General features: G+C 50.7%; 2 protein-coding genes across 3 annotated transcripts in view; one reads left to right on the forward strand and one right to left on the reverse strand.

Moving 5' to 3' along the window:
• The window catches only part of SARNP (SAP domain containing ribonucleoprotein), a 45,922-nt gene extending 45,107 nt beyond the window's left edge, over nt 1-815 (forward strand). For both annotated transcript variants that reach the window (XM_003405109.4, XM_023557318.2), the window contains exon 11: nt 517-815. In XM_003405109.4, the coding sequence (XP_003405157.1) occupies nt 517-558 (42 nt within the window). In that variant the 3' untranslated portion in view covers nt 559-815. The remainder of the gene's footprint in view (nt 1-516) is intronic.
• A 3,936-nt stretch (nt 816-4,751) lies between these two features.
• Nucleotides 4,752-14,063, reverse strand: GDF11 (growth differentiation factor 11). The gene is made up of 3 exons (XM_064284090.1): nt 13,601-14,063; nt 8,565-8,962; nt 4,752-8,082 (listed from the first exon to the last, which is right to left on the reverse strand). The coding sequence occupies exons 1-3, from the start codon at nt 14,061-14,063 to the stop codon at nt 7,702-7,704; spliced, it is 1,242 nt and encodes a 413-aa protein (XP_064140160.1). The 3' UTR covers nt 4,752-7,701.
• Nucleotides 14,064-19,378: the final 5,315 nt, after the last annotated feature.

Below are 19,378 nucleotides of genomic sequence, written 5' to 3' on the forward strand. Positions count from 1 at the left end.
CCTATTTATTCTGTCGGCATTGAAGATTTGTATGCCTCTCTGAGTTTGGAGGCCTAAAGGAATAGCTGCTGCACGGGCCTGACTGCCCAGAAGGGCGTCCCCCTTACCTTCTCCATGAATGACATTGGTTAACCCTTTGTCTTCTGAATTCTCCCATCCTCCTCACTGACTGCAAAACTTTCCCCAGCCTGTTAAAGAGTCCATTGTTTCCAGGCTAGCTTGCTGTCAGGTTGAGTGGCCCTCTGTCCTTCAGTGATCTTTTCATTTTTCTACCACTACCTCTCCTTAATCTCCCCCTCCTTACCCTCCTTTTTCTACTAAACCTCCCCAGCTCTAGCTACATAACTAGAGAGATTCAGGAAGAGTCTCTGGCTGCCAGCCTTAAGCTTGGGCCATCTCTGTGCCTTGGACCTTGGACCTTGTGACAGCCCATGTGAGTATGGATTAAAGCAGCCAGGAATCCAGGCCACTGTTATCTTGTAATCTAATTTTTTTGTTCTTGATTCTTTCTTATAGGCAAAGAAGAGGAAAAGAGCAGAGCGCTTTGGGATTGCCTGATGAAAAGTCCTTGATCTTTCTGTTCTCCAGTGGTTTCCATTGCTCTGATTCTTCTTGGTCATATAGAAACCTAAATGCACAGTCATGTGCCTAGGAGCTGCCTCAAAATGAGGGAGCATGTACCTGGGGTACATCCATGAACTCCAGCAGCACTTTGACTTACGCTGTTTCAACTTTAAGGTGTTGTGTTTCTTGGTTTTTGTTATTAATTATTTTGCTTGTTAATAATAATAAAAAGACTGTAAAAAAGACAGTAATGTGTTTTATTAGGTGCTTCTTTGAGTTGTTAGAGCCAGAAGACCAGGTAAGGGGAGTTCCAGGGGAAAATATAACAGGGAATTACTGGCAGCCATAATACCTTTACCACTTAAAAGGAAGATAAGGAAAAGGATTGAGTGAGTCTGCCTCATCAAGCTCATTCACTCCCTTCTTTCATGCTCCTCATGGTATCCTTTGACCCCTTTATGCACCTTGAAGAGGCCAATTTGCCCTCTGAGCCTTTGCTTCAGCCGGTTGGGGTGACCCAATATGATCAAATAGGGAGAACATGGGGGTTTTAGGTATGAAGAATGTAAATCCGAGGGCTGATGACTGGTAGTCTTTTATTATGGGCTGATAAAGAGAACTTTTTCTTGGATAAAGTAGAGCCCAGAGTCCTACAGGAAAGAGAAAGAGTGGCCTGGTATGTGGAAATGGATGTGATACTGTCTGGTTCCAGCTGAAGTCGATATGTGAGACCCTACTGGCTATGCAGTTCAGGAACAGAAGTGGGCTGGACACCCCTCAGAACTAGCAGAAAGCATAGGGAGTCAAAGCATGACTGAGGACGCCAGAGATGCTGAGCAGTTCTGCAGAAGCAGTAGAGCTGAAAGCTTCTGCCTTCTGTTCAAGCCCTGTGCTAGTTTGTTCTCTTGTGTTGCAGAAGGATACTACTGCAGTTTTGGTGGTAATGTTTCTTGGATATTACGAACATCCGTTTTCCTCACTGCGCCTCCTACTAAGAGGAGGTTGGCTCTCCTCTAGCTGGCTGCTGGTTTGTGTTTGGGTTTCACATGGGTCTGAGACCTGCTGTTTAATCTTTCTGGAATTGTTCGTATAGGGTTTATCCTCCTAATAGTTATTTCTGCACATCCATATAACGTTTTTTGTAATAAAACTTAAGAGCCTGGACCCTTATCTTAAGACTCTGGTACCATGATCAGATCCCATGTTGCTGTCACATGATCCCTTTTCCTCATTTCTACCAAAACCTTCTGCCTAGTTCTGTGATCCCCTTCCTAGATGAAGAATCTCTTTCTTTCCATAGTCTCAGGTTGCTGAGGAGGGAGAGACCTAACTTTGGACACTTGAGGAAAACTGGGCCTTGGAGAGGAGATCCAAAAGTTGCCTATTTGTTGTGAATTTTGCCACATTCAGAGACTTGCAGAAATTAATAAAAGGGAAAGTTGGTTCAACTTTTGATACCTCTTCAACCAAATAAGCCTTACAGTTGGAATGCCCTTCCCTCTGGCGTCTTCTGTCCTCCCCTTTTTTACTCCAGGTTTTGATCTTGCGGCTAACTTTTCCTCTCTCTGCCCTGGCTTCCTCTGAAAACAGAACCAGAGAGAATAGTTCTGATTTGTAGCCTGGAGTGGAGCAATGCGTCCTTCAGAAATTTTCTGCACTTTGTCTTCTGAGTATCCTCCATAACCCTCCAGAAATGAATTCAGTCTTCCCCTTGGGACTGTCTTCCTGAAACCTAATTTTCTCCCCATCCAAATCACTTCCCCAGCTCTTTGATACAGTGTTTCCTAATTTGTGGGATTTTTTTACTAACTTTTTTCATCCCATTCCAGCAGCTGTTTATATGAGAATTCTCTAAACTCCCCCAAGCCTGGTAACTATATCCTCCCGTTCCTGTCACAAATTCTTTTTGAGCATAAATAGTTCAGGATGCCTATGTCTTTTGACCCATTCAGTCTTAAAATAGTAGGTGCCCTTAGAGATAGAGCAGGCATCCAAGCTTGCAGTTCTTTAACTGGGATCCAAGTACCTTTCTTTCCTATCCAGCCCATCTCTGTAGTGTAACCAATCCAGGATCCAGATGTGGTTAGCTGACTAGAGTCATCTTTTCCCTGTCCTGAAGCTGTGACATTCTCTGCATACCTGGAAGCTCTTAATGAGGGTGTCTATAAAAGCTGTGGAGGGAACTAGCTTCCTCAGCTATAAATCTACCTTTTTATGGTTTTCTAGGATCATTCTCTTTTCTCCACCACCACTCTAAACTCCTCCTCCTCCTACTCCAGCGCCTGGGAACTGCTGGATATAGAAGGCTAACCGTTTCTGGGGGTTGAGGGCTATAGGAAGGAAGGTGTGAATAAGGGCAGAACTTCCTGGTGTTGAACTGAGTTCTATTGCCATGTCTGGCATGAGAAACAGATGGGAAGGAAGGATGGAACTTGGGTAAGAGGAAAGTAACCACTTTTCCCTGTTCTCTTGTATGATAGTCTCTGACAGACAGTGCCACCCCTGGTTATTGAACTTACCCCAAAAGTCCAATCCCCTCGCAACATGTCTAGAACCTTTTTGTTTTCCCCTCCAAAGGGATTGAAAATGACAGGCTTCACACCTTTGGGCCCAAGGTATCCCAACCTTCTGTCTATCGTTTCTGTCAGTTGCCCTGTGTTTAAGTTTTTCTCTCAGATTACTATTAATGAAATAGAATATAATATTGTGCAGCAATAACTTAGGTTCAGTTCTTTGTTCCACCACACTAGCTCTAAGACCCTGGGCAAATTAATTATTCTGTGACTCTTTCCAGACTCTGTACCAGTAGGAACCATATTGTGAAGGTTGCTGTGAGAATTAAGTGATAATTACCATATTATGTACTCAGCACAACGTGCCTACCAGAGTTTACGTGGTAAACATTCAAAAGGTACGAGCTCTTAATTTTACTTAATGATTAAGAACAGTGGGAGTTCCTTCTCAAGTAGGTTCCAGCTAGAGTGGACTAGTTTGAGCATGTGTGTGTGTGTGCGCTTACGTGCGTGTGTGCACATGCTGTGTGCCTATATGTAGGCACAGATATGCAGGTGCATTGGGGAGTTTGGAGAGTGGGAAGAGGTAGGAAGCCTCACTCTCAGAAGTGGCAGAAAAGCTGGCATTGTGGCCAGGGTCATCGACTTCCCTGCCTCTGCCCCACTATACACCAGAAGCTGTAAATGCCATTGCCTACTGGTTCTTACCTTGGGAACCGTGACATCGAAAAAATGGGCAAAGGCACAATATAGGATAGTTATCCATGCATTGGGTGGGAGGGTATTTGGGGATAAGGAAGAGATTTAAAAGTCATTTTGTAGTCTGTTCAGAGTGTCCTCTCACACCCAGTGTAGAAAACAAATAAGCAATAGGGGGGAAAAACCTATTTTTGGCTCAGGCCAAAAGCTGGGGATGGGTGTGAATAAAGCAGTTCCCTTGGGAGGATAGTGTGTAACACTTGTCTTCTTGCACTGTGTCCTAACGTCAGTCTTGTTGGTCTGGAGTGGAGCCAGTCTGCTGATAGAACTGACAGAACAGGGAAAGCATGGTGGCACATAGAACCCCCAGTGGCCTCATCCCCCACTCTGGATTAAGTTAAAGTCACTGAATTTTTTTTTTTTTAATGTGTGTCAGACAAGATTCCTTTGCCACCCTTCACCCCAAATTCTTATGCTGTGCCAATTTGGTGCTCTAGGCACATGGGAAAATTTTTTTACAGTGGAATCGAAGTAGTTGAGATGCTTAACTACACTTGCTACAATGGCAAGTTGAATGGCTATGTTGGTTTGGTTTATGGACTTTGGTGAAGTTTTGATGAGGAAAGCTAGGACTAGGAACTATAGAGAGATATTAGCTGATCATCTCATGAGAACTTTTAGATTTTCCATTCTGTGGAAGCTGGGAGGTTTTTGTAATCTTTAGAACTGTTTTAGATCAAGCTTTCCAGAGAAGAGTTGTTCTAGACCCCTCCCTTTCCTGTTGTCTGCCTATCCTCCCTGGGACTGCAAGTCCCACACTTTCATTCCATGTGCCCTCACTGTATATTTTCCTTGCTCCAAGGACTTCGTCGTCTTAGTCCCTGAGCACAAGATTTCATCCTTCTTTAGGTTTTCTTCTGATTGTGGTTTCCAAAGTGTAAATATGGCGCGTGGCAAGGAAGAAGCCCTCAGCACTGAATTCTAAACTCTTTGACTGCTTTTATTTTTCTTTTTTTCAAGTTCAAGTGCTGGATTGTGTCATGTGACCATCCCAAAACTCAGAGCACCCTATGGCCATCTTTGCCCTTTGTCACATAACTTGAAAACTGCCTGATGGCCTTTTTGTAATGGTTCCCCTCCAGGAAGCCTTGCTCTCAGTGAAGAAGTCCTTTCCCGGCATTCCAGTGCCCCTGTCAGACTCCTCCGACACCCTTAACAAACAAAGGCAATCACGTACACAGTGTAACAGATACACAAAGTAAATAATAATTACACTAATCATGATATGTTTGGAGGGGCACTGGCCAGGTCTACAATCATAAGGTGGGAGGGGGTGCTGGCTCCCACTGAGTCGCTGGGCTGTGCCCCCAAGCCTCTTTACCACATTCCTCTTTGGGGGTAGGGAGGAATGGGAATGAGACTTCAACTCATAGGTTCATGTTCATAAAAGAAAGGACCCTCCCCCCCCCACCACCACAAAGGTCTTTATTTGGTGGTACTGAAGGGACATACCCTAAGTGTCCCACAAGTTTAAATGATCCAGCTCTAGAATCTGTAGAGAAGTCACCTGATGCCTACTGCCCAACCCCACCCTGTGCCAAAATCAGGAGACATGAGCATTTGACCTTGGAGGAGGCATCTTGTGTTCATTTCACTGTTCCTCTCCTTCCACCAAGGAAATGTTGAGAATGGTATAGCTGGTCAGGTGTATCTTGTTCTCCAAATTGGAGAAGGAGGGTTGAAGAACAGAGCCAGAGAGGAGAGGCTGGGGGTTTAGCGTATCTGCTATATGTGAGGAGGCAAGTTGAAAAGCTTAACAGCCCCTGCCTTTTCCTCTACCTTATTTCACTATGGAAATGGAAATAAGATGCTAAAGCTCATCAACATCACTTTTCCAAGGGTAGCCACATACCTTTTCCCTTTCTACTAGCTGGGCTAGGCGGGAGAGTCATGCTCTGGAGAATAAGCGTTCCAGGTCAGCTCTCCAGCTCAGGCTTTACCTTAGTTCAGTACTGTTTATCTCAGACCCATAACTGCTGGCTTTACTTAGAGTGATAATTTTGCTGAAGGGTCTTTCCCCCTCCTCTCCTGACATCCCCTAGGCTCTTGCCTAGAGCTGAGAGGTCTGGTGATGAGGTAAGGATAGGGTGTGGATCCAGACTTAACTCCTTGGCTTCAGGCACTGTCCAGCTGGGAAGCAGAGGGGAACTTGTACTCTGAAGCCTATGACTCCTCTAAGCCTCACATCTCTTCACCACTACTCTGGTGCCCTGGTTATGTGTCCCACAGCGAGAGGTATTTTATGTCCATAAAGTGCCCGTGGTAAGTGCTCAGAATCCATCTCTTTGCTGTGGTGGGTGCTGCTATTTCTCGTTCCATCGAGGGGAAGAAACTGAGGCACAGTGAGTCCAGAGGAGAGTGGGTCGGGATTGTGGGAGAAATGAATAGGCCCAGCTAGTGACTTGGAGGAGTCTCTGCCTGCTTCCTAGCTCTCCAAACCAGGGAGTCTCCATCCCTTCCACCCTCTGTTCTAACTGTCCCCTCCCTGCTGCCAGGTACTGCTAGATTCCAAAAATAAAAGACAAAAATAATTATAGACAATCTGCTCCCTTGTTCTCCCCCTTCCACCCTGAGCTTTGGGGTTGGGGGACTCAAGTGTCCCCCCTCCAAAATCCCTTCCCCATTGGTCTGCTGGCTCTATTCCCTAGTCCAGAGCAGTGATTTGGATTCAAACGCCCTGTAACCTTCAGCCTCCTTAACTACTATTTTCTTGACCCCTCCTAACCCTTCCCAGACCCGAGAACTCTGGGATCACTATACTCTCTTTCCCTTTTATTGACCTGAAGATAGAGGCTGGGAGCAAGGTCATTCCACAGGCTCTTTGGTCTCTCTCCTGGCTGGGGGAGGGGGGAGGAGAAGTGGATTTGGGCATAAGTAGGCTGCACCCTCTGGTAAATAAATTAGGACCATGAGGGTGAACCTGAGGGTTACTTTAGTGGCTCTCATATTGATTCTGGATATTGGGGGCTCCCCCAGCTCCTAAACCCTAACCTCTTACTGTTTCCATGACTGCTGGCTTCAATTTAACCCTTTTGGCTCAGGAAGATTGCGTAGGGTGATTATGGGTTAGGAAACGTCTATGTATCTGTCAGCCCTCTTGCCCTCTATTCACATTCCCAACCCTGGAGGCTTTATACAAGTGCTTAAGTGGGTGGATATTAGAGAGGAGCAGGGTTTGGGGAATTAGGGACAAATGGGGCACAGTGGGCAGGGGGCCTCCTATTTCAGTAAAGCCAAATACCAAAAAATGAAAAGTCACAATAAATAAATAAATAAAATTCCAAAATCCTCATTTGCCCCGCCCTCATTTCTCTTCCCCTGGCCACTGTTGGAGGGAGAGAGGGAAGAAGCTAAGAGTGGATTTTTTATTTCCTCTCCTATTGAGAATGGTAGTCAGGGGATCTCCCCAAACTATACCAAGCCCCTCACCTTGCCAGTGGAAGAAAGGAGGCTTGGTGTGGGGCTTCCTCTTATTCCTCCATTTCGGTCTCTTTCTCATTGTTTGTCTCTGCCTAGTCTCTGTCTCTTCTCTCTATCCCTTTGCCTTCTTGCTGCTGCTCTTTTTGTCCCTCTGCCTCTGTCCCTCTGCCTCTACATCACTCTGTCTTCTCTGCAAACCTTCTCATCTGCAAACCTCAAACGCTCCCCATCCTGACCTTGCCCCCTCCCTTCCCCTTTCCCCCAAACCCCTCACCCCTCAACCACCACCTGCCTCCCTCTGTTGTATTGCACACTGCTTGGGCAGGGAACAAGGTGTGATGTTCATGGGAAGAGGTGGAGGGAGCTCTAGGGCCTGGGGGGATGGGGGTCAGGGCTGGGGGTCCAGGGGCAGGGTCTGTGGGGGGAACATCCTCTGTCCCCCACCTTAGGAGCAGCCACAGCGATCCACCACCATGCCAGGGATCTTGCCGTAGATAATCTGCTGCTTGTCATTGAAGTAGAGCATGTTGATTGGGGACATCTTGGTGGGAGTACAGCAGGGCCCAGCAGAGCCTCTTGGATTGGCCTGTTGCACCAAGTGGGTGTGGGGGTACTTTTGCATGAACATGTACTCGCACTGGCCGGAGCAGTAGTTGGCCTTGTAGCGCTTAGGCGCAATGATCCAGTCCCAGCCGAAAGCCTCAAAGTCCACTGTGAGGGGATATCGGCAGCAGCGGGACTCGCTTGAGTGCTCATCGCAGTCCAGGCCCAGGTTCCGCCGGGACCGTTTTGTGTTCTCTAGGACTCGAAGCTCCATGAAAGGATGCTGGGGGTGGGGGAGAAGAGAAAGAGCTGCAACATGGCCCCAAACTGCTCCCGCTCCTTGTTCCTTTCTCAGCTGCCTCTCAACAGGGGCACCAGAGCAGAACAGAAACGTCCCAACTTTTCCACTGATGCCACCCCCAGCTCACATCTACCCACTTTTCTTGCCAGCTAGCAATCTTTCCTTCAGCTCACCTTCCCTAATGCTTCCTCCCCTGGCAACCTGATTCTCATCAGTCCCTTGGCCCAGGGCCTCACCCATGGTGTTCCCACGGATCTCCCATTAACTGACACCCTCACTCCAAATCCAGTTTTCAGCTGTTGCCTGCCATAGATCCCTTTAAAGTGATAGCTGTTACCACCCCCTCCCCATTTGTCTTCTAGAATCAGCCACTGACCCCAGAGAAATAATGCTGGTCCCTAGCCCCCTTCACATTCCAGGACCAGGTTACACAAATCCACCACTGCCTCAGGCCCCCAGCTCACCAGCCCCTCAGCTCCTGGCCCCAGGGAGGTGACAGCCAGGTCTGTTCCACTGGGATCAAAGGCGTTGATCTCGATGCCCCAGTTGCTCTGCGGCTGGCGGAACCAGCTGTGTAGCACCTGCTTGAAGTCGATGCTCTGCCAATGGCCTGAGCGGGAGTGCAGCTCAATCTTGAGTGAGCGGATACGGATGTGACGCCGGCCTCCGCCCCCTCCCCCTGTGGTCCCTTCCCCAGTTAGAGGTTTCAGTCGCAAGATCTGCAGGTAGACAGTGGCAGGGCGGGGTACAGGCCGTAGGTACACCCACAACTGGGCCTTCAGTACCTTTGTGAACATCACTTTGGGGCTGAAGTGGAAATGGCAGCAAAGAGGGCTACCATCTGTCTGCACAGCAGGGTCAGCTGATGGGAAAGAAGAGGGGACAGGATCAGCAAAGGGTGTTTGTGGAAAGAGTCAGCAGCCCTGGGTAGAAAGGGCAGGGGCTGGGGGCATTGGCAATATGGACTGAGTTTCCAATTCTTCCTCATCCTTCTCCAGTTCCTGTCTTGTTGACTACCATGTTTCTGCTGCCCAGTACAGTGCCTACTATCATTCTCTGTAGGATGGCTCTCTCAGGCCTTATTCACTATCTATACTCATTCCCTAATCCATTTGTCCTAAGGGCCAGGTTCCCCTCTACCAGGTAAGTTATGCACAGATAGTTATTAGGGAATTCTCCCTCCACCTGCATCTTCCCCTTCTTCCAACTTTCCCCAGCAACTTTTTCTGAACCTTGGATGTTCTTCACAGAAGCCACACTTCTTCTCATACCTGCTGTCCTTAGGCCACCTTGCCCAGTTTCTGCTGTTTTGTCTGGTGGGCAGTGGAGCCTGGCACAGACCCCCAAAACAGGGTGAACTCAGGGGATAGCCCAAGGTCGAGGAAGGGAGCGTGGGCTAAATTTATCCCATGAAGTGAAGCACCCAAGCATTTCCTGTGCATCTGACTCCCCACTCCCTCTCCTCTGAAAACAAATTTCCTCAGCTGCTTCCTCATCATCATCACCATTACTGCCTCAGCTTTTGAGGAAGGGAAAAACTACCTCCATGTTGTTTCCTCCTGTTTGCCCAGAGCATCAGAAATAATATTCAACACACCAGATCAACTATAATCAGTCTAGACAGACTGAGAGAGAAGGCTCAGGAATGAACTTTCAGAGCCATATAGGTATGACCAGGAAGTCCAGGCCTTTATACATCACGCCCAGCTCCAGAATTTTGCGTATCATGGAGGATTTATTCAGCATCTGTTGTCTCCCATCAGCAATCCACTAGCCCCACCACCCCAGGAAGACCTTCCAAGTGGGACAGGGAAGAAAGTGGTTAATGATCTCTGTATATTCAGGGCATGATACACAAAAGTCCCCCTGCAGCTTCCTTTTCCTTGGGTCTTCTTTGAGGTCCCAGGGCTCTGGTAATCCTCCCGTTATCCTCCTGGCTGGAGCTGCAGTGATGGTAGAGTGGGGCTAGGGTTTGGACAGTAGAGATTCAGAGATAGGGACAGGGAAGCTGCCAGTAAAATGGGGAGTGACAGACAATAATCCAAATAGCATACTACGCCTAATTTCATCATAGGAATTGTCTGTTTTCGTGCCTGTCTTTGTCATTAGATACTAACCTTTGTGAGGACTGTGTCTATTTTGCTCACCACTATAGTATTCCTGCTCCCATAGTCCCAGGTAAAAAAATAGTCCCAGGTAGTGTTCAATAAATACATGCTGAATGGATTCCCTAAGCCCCCAATCTTAAATTATGTAGGCAAGTGTCTGAAAGTTCTACCCAGCATCTTCTTTGGTTATAATTGAAGTAGGTTTAATTACCATGGTCTGACTCCTCATTAACCAGTTTCTGACCTTACCCACCAGACTTCTCAGTGTGGTACAGAGAATAATCCTTGCTTCATAGGAGTGCTGAGCATTAAATAAAGAATGCAAACACAATAGTAATGTCTCAGTGAAAGTTGGCTTATTTTAGTTTTCCTTCTCTACACTCCAAAAAAAAGGTATCACTTCTTTTGTAAGCTCTAAACATATCCCCCACCCAAGCTGACCCAGGGCTTGGAAGTAGGGGACTGGGCATCAGAGCCCTATCCCTCTAAGTCTTTGATTCCTTTAGACAGTCCCCCATCCACACCCCAGGAATCACCATACACTTCTCCCCCAGTGGATGTAGGGAGAGTCAGTGCTACAAGGCGACAGGACCTAGGGAGAAAGAAAGGGGAAGGGAGAAGAGAGAGGGGAGAGTGTGGAGATGGTGAGGGAGATAAGAACAGAGAAGAAGCTGTTAGGGATGGAGGCAGGTTAGAGAAGATAGGCAGAGAAATGGAGGAAAGAGAAGAAATAAGTTTGGGGCTTAGAAATCACTGGGAGAGAAAGGGGGTGATGGAAAGGAGTGGGTGAGGGTTAGAAAGCTAAAGGAGGGAGGCACCTAAGCCTAGTGGGGTAAGCCAGAGAAAGGACAGAAAGGGGAGAGAGGGAGGAACAAAGGAGAAGCAGGTAGAGCCACAGAGGGAAACAGGGGGCCTGAGAGAGTCCCCAACACACCCATAGGCCCAGCCCCCAGTGGAGAGGAGAAGGGGCCACATCTGTGTTGGATAGATTGGGTTGGAGGCAGGCAGGTCAGGTTTAGTAGGCGGTGCTGGTCAGGAGAGAGGTCATTGCACTATTTTCAGCCAAAGCCCAACCCCCTCTCTACTACCTTCCTTCCCCCCCCCCCCAACATACTCTCTCCCAACCCGGACTGGAGGGCCTAGGGGCAGGAGGCTGGGCTGAGAGGGTAGGGGCCTCTAGGCACTGGGAGTAGTGAGAAACTGAGGGGCTGGGCTTGGCTCTCAGAAGGGCAGGGGGCTGGGTTCCCAGGACGAAGGCTGGGGTGGGAGAGCTTGAGAGGGTAGAGGGAACTAGGGCAGGCATAGCAGCCCTGGAGGGGTGGGGGCTGGGGTCCAGGGTTAAAGACTGGGGGAAGGGAGGGAGGGGGAGGGGAGTGGAGGCCATCTCTGCTGACGAACACCTCCCCCGATTAGCAGAGCACAAGTCTCTTATTAAAGCGGGTCCCTGGGGATTAGACTATAAAAGTCTCTTTTTCCTTTTCCCCTCTCTCTCTCCCCTCCCCTCCTTTCCCCCTCCCTCTCTTAAGAGCTCAGCCTGACTCTTAAAGGGGACGTACAATACCTGGCCAGAGACCGAGTTCCTTAGTTATTCAGGTCTTGAGGTGGCACAAGGATGTAAGTTCGGTTGTCACCCCTTCTGCTGGTGCTCCCCCACAACCCCACCTGCATGGCCCAATCCATGCATGAAGGATCCATTCACTTCCTGCACCTGGGTTACCAGAGCTGACTCTGGGCTCAGGCCTGTTGGTTAAGGGATGCTAGGGATAGAGGGGCAAGGTGGGAGTCCACAGCCCCATTACCCATCTGGGAAATCCTCACACATGCGACACACATTCACCAGAGTGCCTTTTCCCTCTGTACTCTTCATCTTTCTTGCGGCAAACTCTTCTTCTGAATTCTTGTACAACTCTGTTTCTTAGAGTTCCCCACCACCACCCTGCCCTCAGTCAATCTCAGGCTGAACCTAGCTTCCATAATCAGAAGACTTCAGAACAGAAGGGAGACTGAGGAACCCAGGACCAGATCCCCATACCCTCCTCCTCCCGGCTAAGTTTCCTAGTCTTTTGAGTTCTCTTTATAGCCCTGAACAAGCACTGTGGAAGTTGGAGTCTGCAGAAATACTGGTGTTAGTATGAGGCACTCAGCCTCCCAGATGCACACCTGGGTTCCTGTGCCTCTCCCATGGGGGGTGGGCCAGTAGGACTCCTTTCAGCCCCCAGCTTTTTATGACCCATCTGCCAATAAACCAGTCCCCCCCCCCCCCGCTTCTGTTCAAAGCCATAAAACCAGTGTGTGTGTGTGTGTGTGTGTGTGTGTGTGGTGGGGGCGCGCAGGAGACTTTGCCAAACCACTAGGGAACAAGAGAGGGGCAGGTTCCCTGGAGTGTGTGGGGTGGGGGGGGGCCACCTCAGTGGGGGAGGGGAAGAGGGAGTCACCTGACCCTAGGAAGAGCTGGGGGGGGTGGCCGGGGGGGGGTAGTGGTGGAGTATTGGCCTGGATTTTCCAGGCCATAAAATTTCAAAGCAGCTCAAGTCTATTAACATGTTCATCTTCCATTTGGCCAGGGACTCGGATGCCTGGGTTACCTACCCCCATACCAGTCTATTTTTTTCTCTTTCTTCCTAGGTCTATTCTCTCCCCAAGTCTGGCTGTGGGTAGGGGCGGGTGAATGAGGGATGGAACATTAAGGTTTGAGCAGCCAAAGGGTTGCTCTTAGCCCCCAGCCCAATGGAGTTGAGTTCTCTGAGCTCGAGCTCGGCGGGTACCGAGAACACACAGCTTTCCCGGTCCCTTGGGAAACTGGGTGTGAGGTGACACTAGGGTGGAGAGGCTGCCAGCTGGCCTGCCAGTTGAGATACCGGGCTCTAGGATCCTATTCTTGTGAGAGGGAGAGGAGCACTCGGTTCTCCGCAGTCCGGTGGGTGCGTTGCGGAGCAAGGGTGGAGGAGGTGGGGAGTTGGTGCCAGGGCCGTTAGGAGGCAGAGCACCGCAGCCCGACTAGGTCTGCGGGAGTCCCGGAACCTCCTGATTCCGTTCTCCAGCCTCCCCGTTACGGCCCTTCAAGACAAAGTCGCTGTCCCGCTCCGTCCGCTGCCAGCCCCTGCTTCCCCTGACTCCCTCCAGCAGGGTCTTCTGCGCACTTTAGGGGCGGAAGGCGGTATTTCGCAACCCACTCTCTTTGCCCCCTCCACCTCCAGGGACCGGCGTGCACACCACGCCGCAGCCCATCTCCACCGCTCGAAAAACTTCTAGGGAGCAGCCCCCGCTCCCCCCCAGCTAGTCAAGTTTTTGCAGAAAAGGCTTCCCGGGAGCGCCCCGCTTCAGAGCGGGAGGCGCTCGCCTTCCCCGGGCCGGAGCTAGCTCCCCACGGCTCGCGCCCCGCGCCCACTTACTCTCCTGGGCCATGCTAATGACGGTCTCGGTGGTGGCGTGGTACTCGTCTTCCTCCAGGAAGTCCTCGGGCTGCAGCGCGTCGCCCTGGAAGTCGTGCAGGTCCAGGATCTGCTGCAGCGGGGGCGCCTTGGGCAGCAGCTGCTTCACCACCTCACGGCTGATGTTGGGCGCCTCCTTGAGCCGCAGTTTGCTCAGGATCTGCGACTTGATGCTCTCCAGGCGCAGCTCGCGGCTGTGCTGCCGCCACACGCACACCGGGCAGCCGTCCGGCTCGGGCGCCGCGGACGGGGCAGGCCGGCTCGAGCGCTCCCCCCCAGCCCCCGCCGCCGCCGCCGCCGCCGCCGCCCCCGCCGCCGCCGCCGCCGCCGCCGCCGCCGCGGGGCCCTCGGCTGCCTCCCCCCGGGGCCGCAGCTCCAGGGCGAGGAGCAGGAAGCCCAGCAGCAGCGGGGCCGCGAGCACCATGCTGGAGGGGAGGGGAGGGAGGACTGGGGGGCGGGGACGCCGGAGTCCCGCGGGGAGGGGGCGGAGGAGAGGGAGGGAGGAGGAGGGGGTCCGGGCGGCGCGGGATTGGGGGCTGCCCGGCCGAGGGGGGGCCGGGGGGGCCGGGGGCGGCGGGCGCGCGGGCGGGGCGGGCGGGCGGCCGGGGCGGGCGGCTGGGGGGGCCCAAGCCCGGGCCGGGCCCTTTATAGCCCCGGCCCCCGTGTCGTCAGCAGCAGCGATTGGCTGCGGAGCCAACAAAAGAGGCAGCGCTGTCATCCGAGGCGAGAGAGGGAGCCGGGGAGAGCCAAGGAAGAGAGAGAGAGAGAGAGAGGGAGGGAGCGAGGGCCCAGAGATGGAGAGAGAGAGATATTGGGGCGGGGGGAGATAGAGAAGGAAAGTCAGAGTCAGGGATACCAAGGAGAGACAGTGAGATAAAGGGGAAAGAGATAGAGATAGAAAGAGGAGAAGGAGAGAGGGAGAGACAAAGAGGGAAAAGAGATTATCGGGGGGGAAGACACAGAGAGGAGAAATTTAGCTAGAGAGACAGAGACTGTACTGTGGAGAGACAGAGACAGAGAAGGAAAGATACAGCGATAAGTAGTACGAAAGTTAGAGTCAGAAAGCCAGAGACAAAGATAGGAGAAACCAGAGAGGAGAGCGAGCTATGGCTAGACAGGGGAGAGATATAGAGGTCTACAGAGCCAGACCACAAGACATCAGGGAGGTGTAGAGATGGGAACAGGGACTGAGGAACTGGTGGGACAAAAACCAGAGCCCTAGTAAGAGAGGGAGAGACCAAGAGGGGGAGAGGGAGGTCACAACTAGACAGGCAGAGACTGGGAGATACAAAAGGAGCCCCTAAACATGCAGACCAGAGGATCAGGGGGAGATAGAGAAGGGGAGACAGAGACCCCTGTGGGAAGGACAGATAGCAACAGGAGTCAGCCTTGGTGTGAGCCCAGAGAGCCCAAAGGGGAAGGAGATGGAGAACATGAGCCTAGAGGAGCCCCAGCTACTGGAGGTAGCCCAAAGAAGAGGTTAAAAGAAGCCATGGAGGGAAGCAACAAGCTGGACGTATGAGAGGGATCAAGAAGGGATGGAGGGATTGACATGAGGGTTAGGGACAGAGACTAGAAGGGGAAGAGATTAGGGACAGTCTGAGAAGGAGGGGAAATGATGAGAAGCACTGAGAGAGGAAGGGTTAGACTAAACTGGCAAGATTGTGAAGTTGAAATTAGGACCTGAAAAGGCTAAGGGAGTCAGCAGGCTAGAAAAGGCATGGACTCCTAAGAGAGCCCTGATGGCGCAGTGGTTAAGAGCTTGGCTGCTAACCAAAAGGTTGGCAGTTTGAATCTACCCGGTCCTATATGGGTCACTATGAGTCAGAGTCAACTTGAAGCCAACAAGTTTGGTTTTTTGGCTGGGAAGCCACTATGTATGGAGATGAATCTGGGCATCTGAATTCCTAGCTATACTTTTTAATCTGCAGGGTCTTAGAAGTCTGGGAAGGGGCTTGGCTTGGAGTTGCAGCAATGAAGACAGCCTGAGCTGGAGGTAGCAAATTGCAAGGCGAGAAGCCCAGATGTGGGACCATCTCTGGTCTTCAGGTGTGACCCTTCGCACAGCCAGAGGGCAGAGTGGAAGGATGCCAAGGTGCTAGGATGCCACTACAGTACTTAACATTTCCTGGTTCTGAATACCTCTTTCCAGACCTCGGTTTCTCCAGGCTTAGTTCTTGATCCCAAAGCCCTGGGGGTAAATAGAAAAACATCCACTAGATTGAAAATATTTGAGGAGATTAGATCTTGCTCATCTTTGTGTTGCCACTGCCTAAGGGTGCTTGGCACATACAATGTTTGTTGACTGAATGGAGTCTGTGGAAATATGGGTGTTGCCTCCATTCTTGGGCTTCTCAGGCAAGACAGAAGAGCACTGAAATTTAAAGCCCACTCTTTTTTTTTAGAGTTGCTACGGAGCCCAGGTGGTGCAGTGGTTAAGAGCTTGGCTGCTAACCAAAAGACTGGCAGTTTGAATCCACCATCTCCTGCATGGAAACCCTATGGGGCAGTTTTACTTGACCCTATAGGGTCACTATGAGTCAGAATTGACTTGACTGCAACAGGTTTAGTTTAGTTTTAGAGTTGCTATGGAACCCTGGTGGCACAGTGTTAAGAGCTTGGCTGCTAACCAGAAGATCAGCAGTTCAAATCCACCAGCCGCTCTGGTCGCCGCGAGTCAGAATTAACTTGACAGAATTTTTTTTTTTTTAATAGGTCTTAGGAGTCCCTGGGCGGTGCAAATTGTTAACAAGCTTGGCTGCTAATGGAGAGATTGGAAGTTTGAGTCCACCCAGCGACATCTCGGGGGAAAAAGGCCTAGAGATCTACTTCTGAAAAATCAGTGGAGCACACAGCTCTACTCTGACACACAGGGGTTCGCCATGCTGGCAACTGGTTACTGTTTTAAAGTATCCTAAAGTTGCCATGATGGACTATTAGGCATAAGGACAGGGTAGGACTGAAGAGCTTGAGTGGAAAAAGGAAAGAAAAGGGGGATCCAGGTGTGACAGGGAAGATTGGTTAGAGGTTAGGAGGACCAGAGTGAGGAGCTTTGAAGTGACAGCCCATTTCCATGGGGAACAGGAACTAAGACTCCAGCATGATGGAGAAAACTTAGACAACTGGGTCCCTCCCTTGCTTTGGATCAAGACATGGGCATCTCAGCATTTCATCAAGTTTCTTCATCTATAAAATGAAGTTCACAATGCCTGCCCTCAGCTGGTTGTGAGGGTTACATTGTAATCAATCAGTGGTAGCTTTCCTGGGCTGCTTTTTCATGATTCTTTTTCTTTCCATTTTGACCTCCAAGAACAAGCATTGCCTTTACCACATATTCTGGCATATACTGTTCTCTAAAATGTTTCTCTGATGTCAATCCCTCAGCAGAATTGCAAACTTCTTGAGGGCTCCGAGAGTGTAGGCCAGTCTTCTCTGGGATAACAATATTGTACCTATTTCATAAGGTTTTAAGAATTAAATGCCGGACAAACAGCTCTGAATGAGCTAGTTGTTGTTACTATTACTCCAACTGATCACCTCATTACACTGTGAGATCCAAGAGACCTGACATTTTGTTCATCAAAGTATTCCTCAGCACCTAGTATAGCTGCTTCCAATAATTAACAAACCTTGCTAAGTGGACCTTGCCACAGCTGCCACTCCTGTGAAGCCAAGTGGGGGAGAGCAAATGTGTATTTGTGACCATGAGGGATAATGGGTGTCTGCCAAATACCAGGGAACAAGAGCCAGGAACAACCCCTGAGACAGAAAAGATTCCCACCGCCTGGCTTTCTCTCTCCACCGGTTCCAGGACGGAACTTCATCCAATAAGTGGGAAAGACTGCCATCTCGTGGTAGAATCTGGAATTTCAGCTCCTTGGAGGTGGGACTAAAACTAGGTTTTTTTTTTTTTTTTTTTTTTTTGCAGACTTTGCATGTTTTTACTTTAGGTTTCTGTTCAGAGAAGTTTCATATCATAATGCATTATGCCTTGCCCGCCTCCCCAACCCCTCCTAGATCTTGCCTCTTTCCTTTATTTTTTCTTCAGGCCTGGTACTGTTGAGTACCCGTGAATCGCAGGAACTAACACCCAGGAGGTTTCTTTTAGGGACTTCAGGCCGCCAGTTGTCCCAGAACCAGTATTGAGGATGGGGCTCCAGTAGCTTTAAAGAAAGAGTTGGGAGAGATCTGGACATTTAGTTCAGTGCCCTAATCATCCTAAAGCAGGTTTACCAAAACTGGGGCCCCGCCCACTATTCTAGTCTCCTAGGCAACTGCGCTCCTGCCGGGGGCTTCCCGCTCCTTGTCTGGGCGTTACCCAGGCAACCTTCGGGCCCGCCTCCTTCCAGGTCCTGACTGGTTCATAGCAAACGTGTGTTGGGGCCTAAGGGAGGCATTTAGGTTTGAAGGGTGTGAGCTGCCGGGAGTGGAGGAGGCGGTGTCTTTTGCCGAGGGGGATGAGGTTTCAAGACCGGAAGGAGGGAGAGAGCTGCTTGCGGAGCCTCGGGTAGAGGGTCTGTTATAACTCCAGAAAGTGGAGCTGCAGCTCCTGGGAACCTGTCGCCAGGGTTCGAGGCCAGACACGCCCGGACCACTCTCAAAACTGCTGCTGCCAGAACGGGCAAACACTGTAAGGAGGAGGGAACACTCCTCCTATCCCGCACCCCTACCATGCTGGCCACACCCCCCACCTCCAACACACACGCCTTACCTCCCCTGCCCATCAGCCACTGAACTGGACAGAGTGGGGGGAATGGCTCGCTTTCTCCCTTCCCAGGGAGAATCCCCAATCCCATCCCCTTTCGCCTTTCTCCCTAAAGGCTCTATTTCTGGGGTCAGTGGACCCATTCCCTGGCACCCAGGCCTTTCCAAGGAGGGGAGGGGTTAGGCCACTGGGACGTAGCAGAGGTGAAGCGGGCTTCCCTAGGAGACTTGCTTCTCCCCTCCCTGCATACTGTAGGCATGTGGTGTGGGAAGCTATTCTGGGCTGGGGATAGCATGTTGGTGGAATGGACCTCTCCTAGGCCTCTGCCCGCAAACCCCAAGCCCCCAGAGAGGACCTCACTGTAATTACTGTCCTCTCCACACCAGTTTATAAACCTGTAATTATACCGCTTGCGTAGCTTTGCAGTCATGTTAACCTCTTTAGCCCCAAGACCCTCTAAGAGAAGTTGGGGATTGGGAAGAAGGAACCAGTTTTTGTTGGGGGAGTGAAGGTGAAATACGACTGGGGAACTCTAGGATTAGTCATTGGGGTCACATCTTCATTTGCCTCTGCCCTCCCAGAAGGGTACTCCCCACTCCACCAACTTCCCCTCATGCTCACGGGCAGGCCCAGCCCTTCAGTTCCTCTGGGTGCATACTCTTTCCTGTCCTCATGCTTGGTCTCCCCAGTCATGTGGGTCTCCCCACCTTTTCACTATTTCTCACCTACTGCCTCCTGTCCAGGCCCATGGTGAGGTCTCAGTGCAGGCCTTGCTGGGTGCAGTGCCCAAAGCTGGCTGTATTGTCCAGTTATGCCAGCCAAAGGCACCACTGCTTCAGCTGCTGGTCAAGGAAAAGCAGGGGTCTGAGCACAACGTTTGCTTCTTCAGGGACTTCAAAACGCTGCCAAATGTGCTGATCCAGGAGGTGGCAAAGCGTGACCTGGGCTGTCAGGTGAGAGGAACTGGCAGGAAGTAGGGAGGAGCTGGAGGCAGGAGTGTTCACAGGGAATCCAGTCCCCAGAGAGGAACAGGA

The sequence above is a fragment of the Loxodonta africana genome, chromosome 4, assembly GCF_030014295.1.
Source record: "Loxodonta africana isolate mLoxAfr1 chromosome 4, mLoxAfr1.hap2, whole genome shotgun sequence".
Lineage (NCBI taxonomy): Eukaryota > Metazoa > Chordata > Mammalia > Proboscidea > Elephantidae > Loxodonta > Loxodonta africana.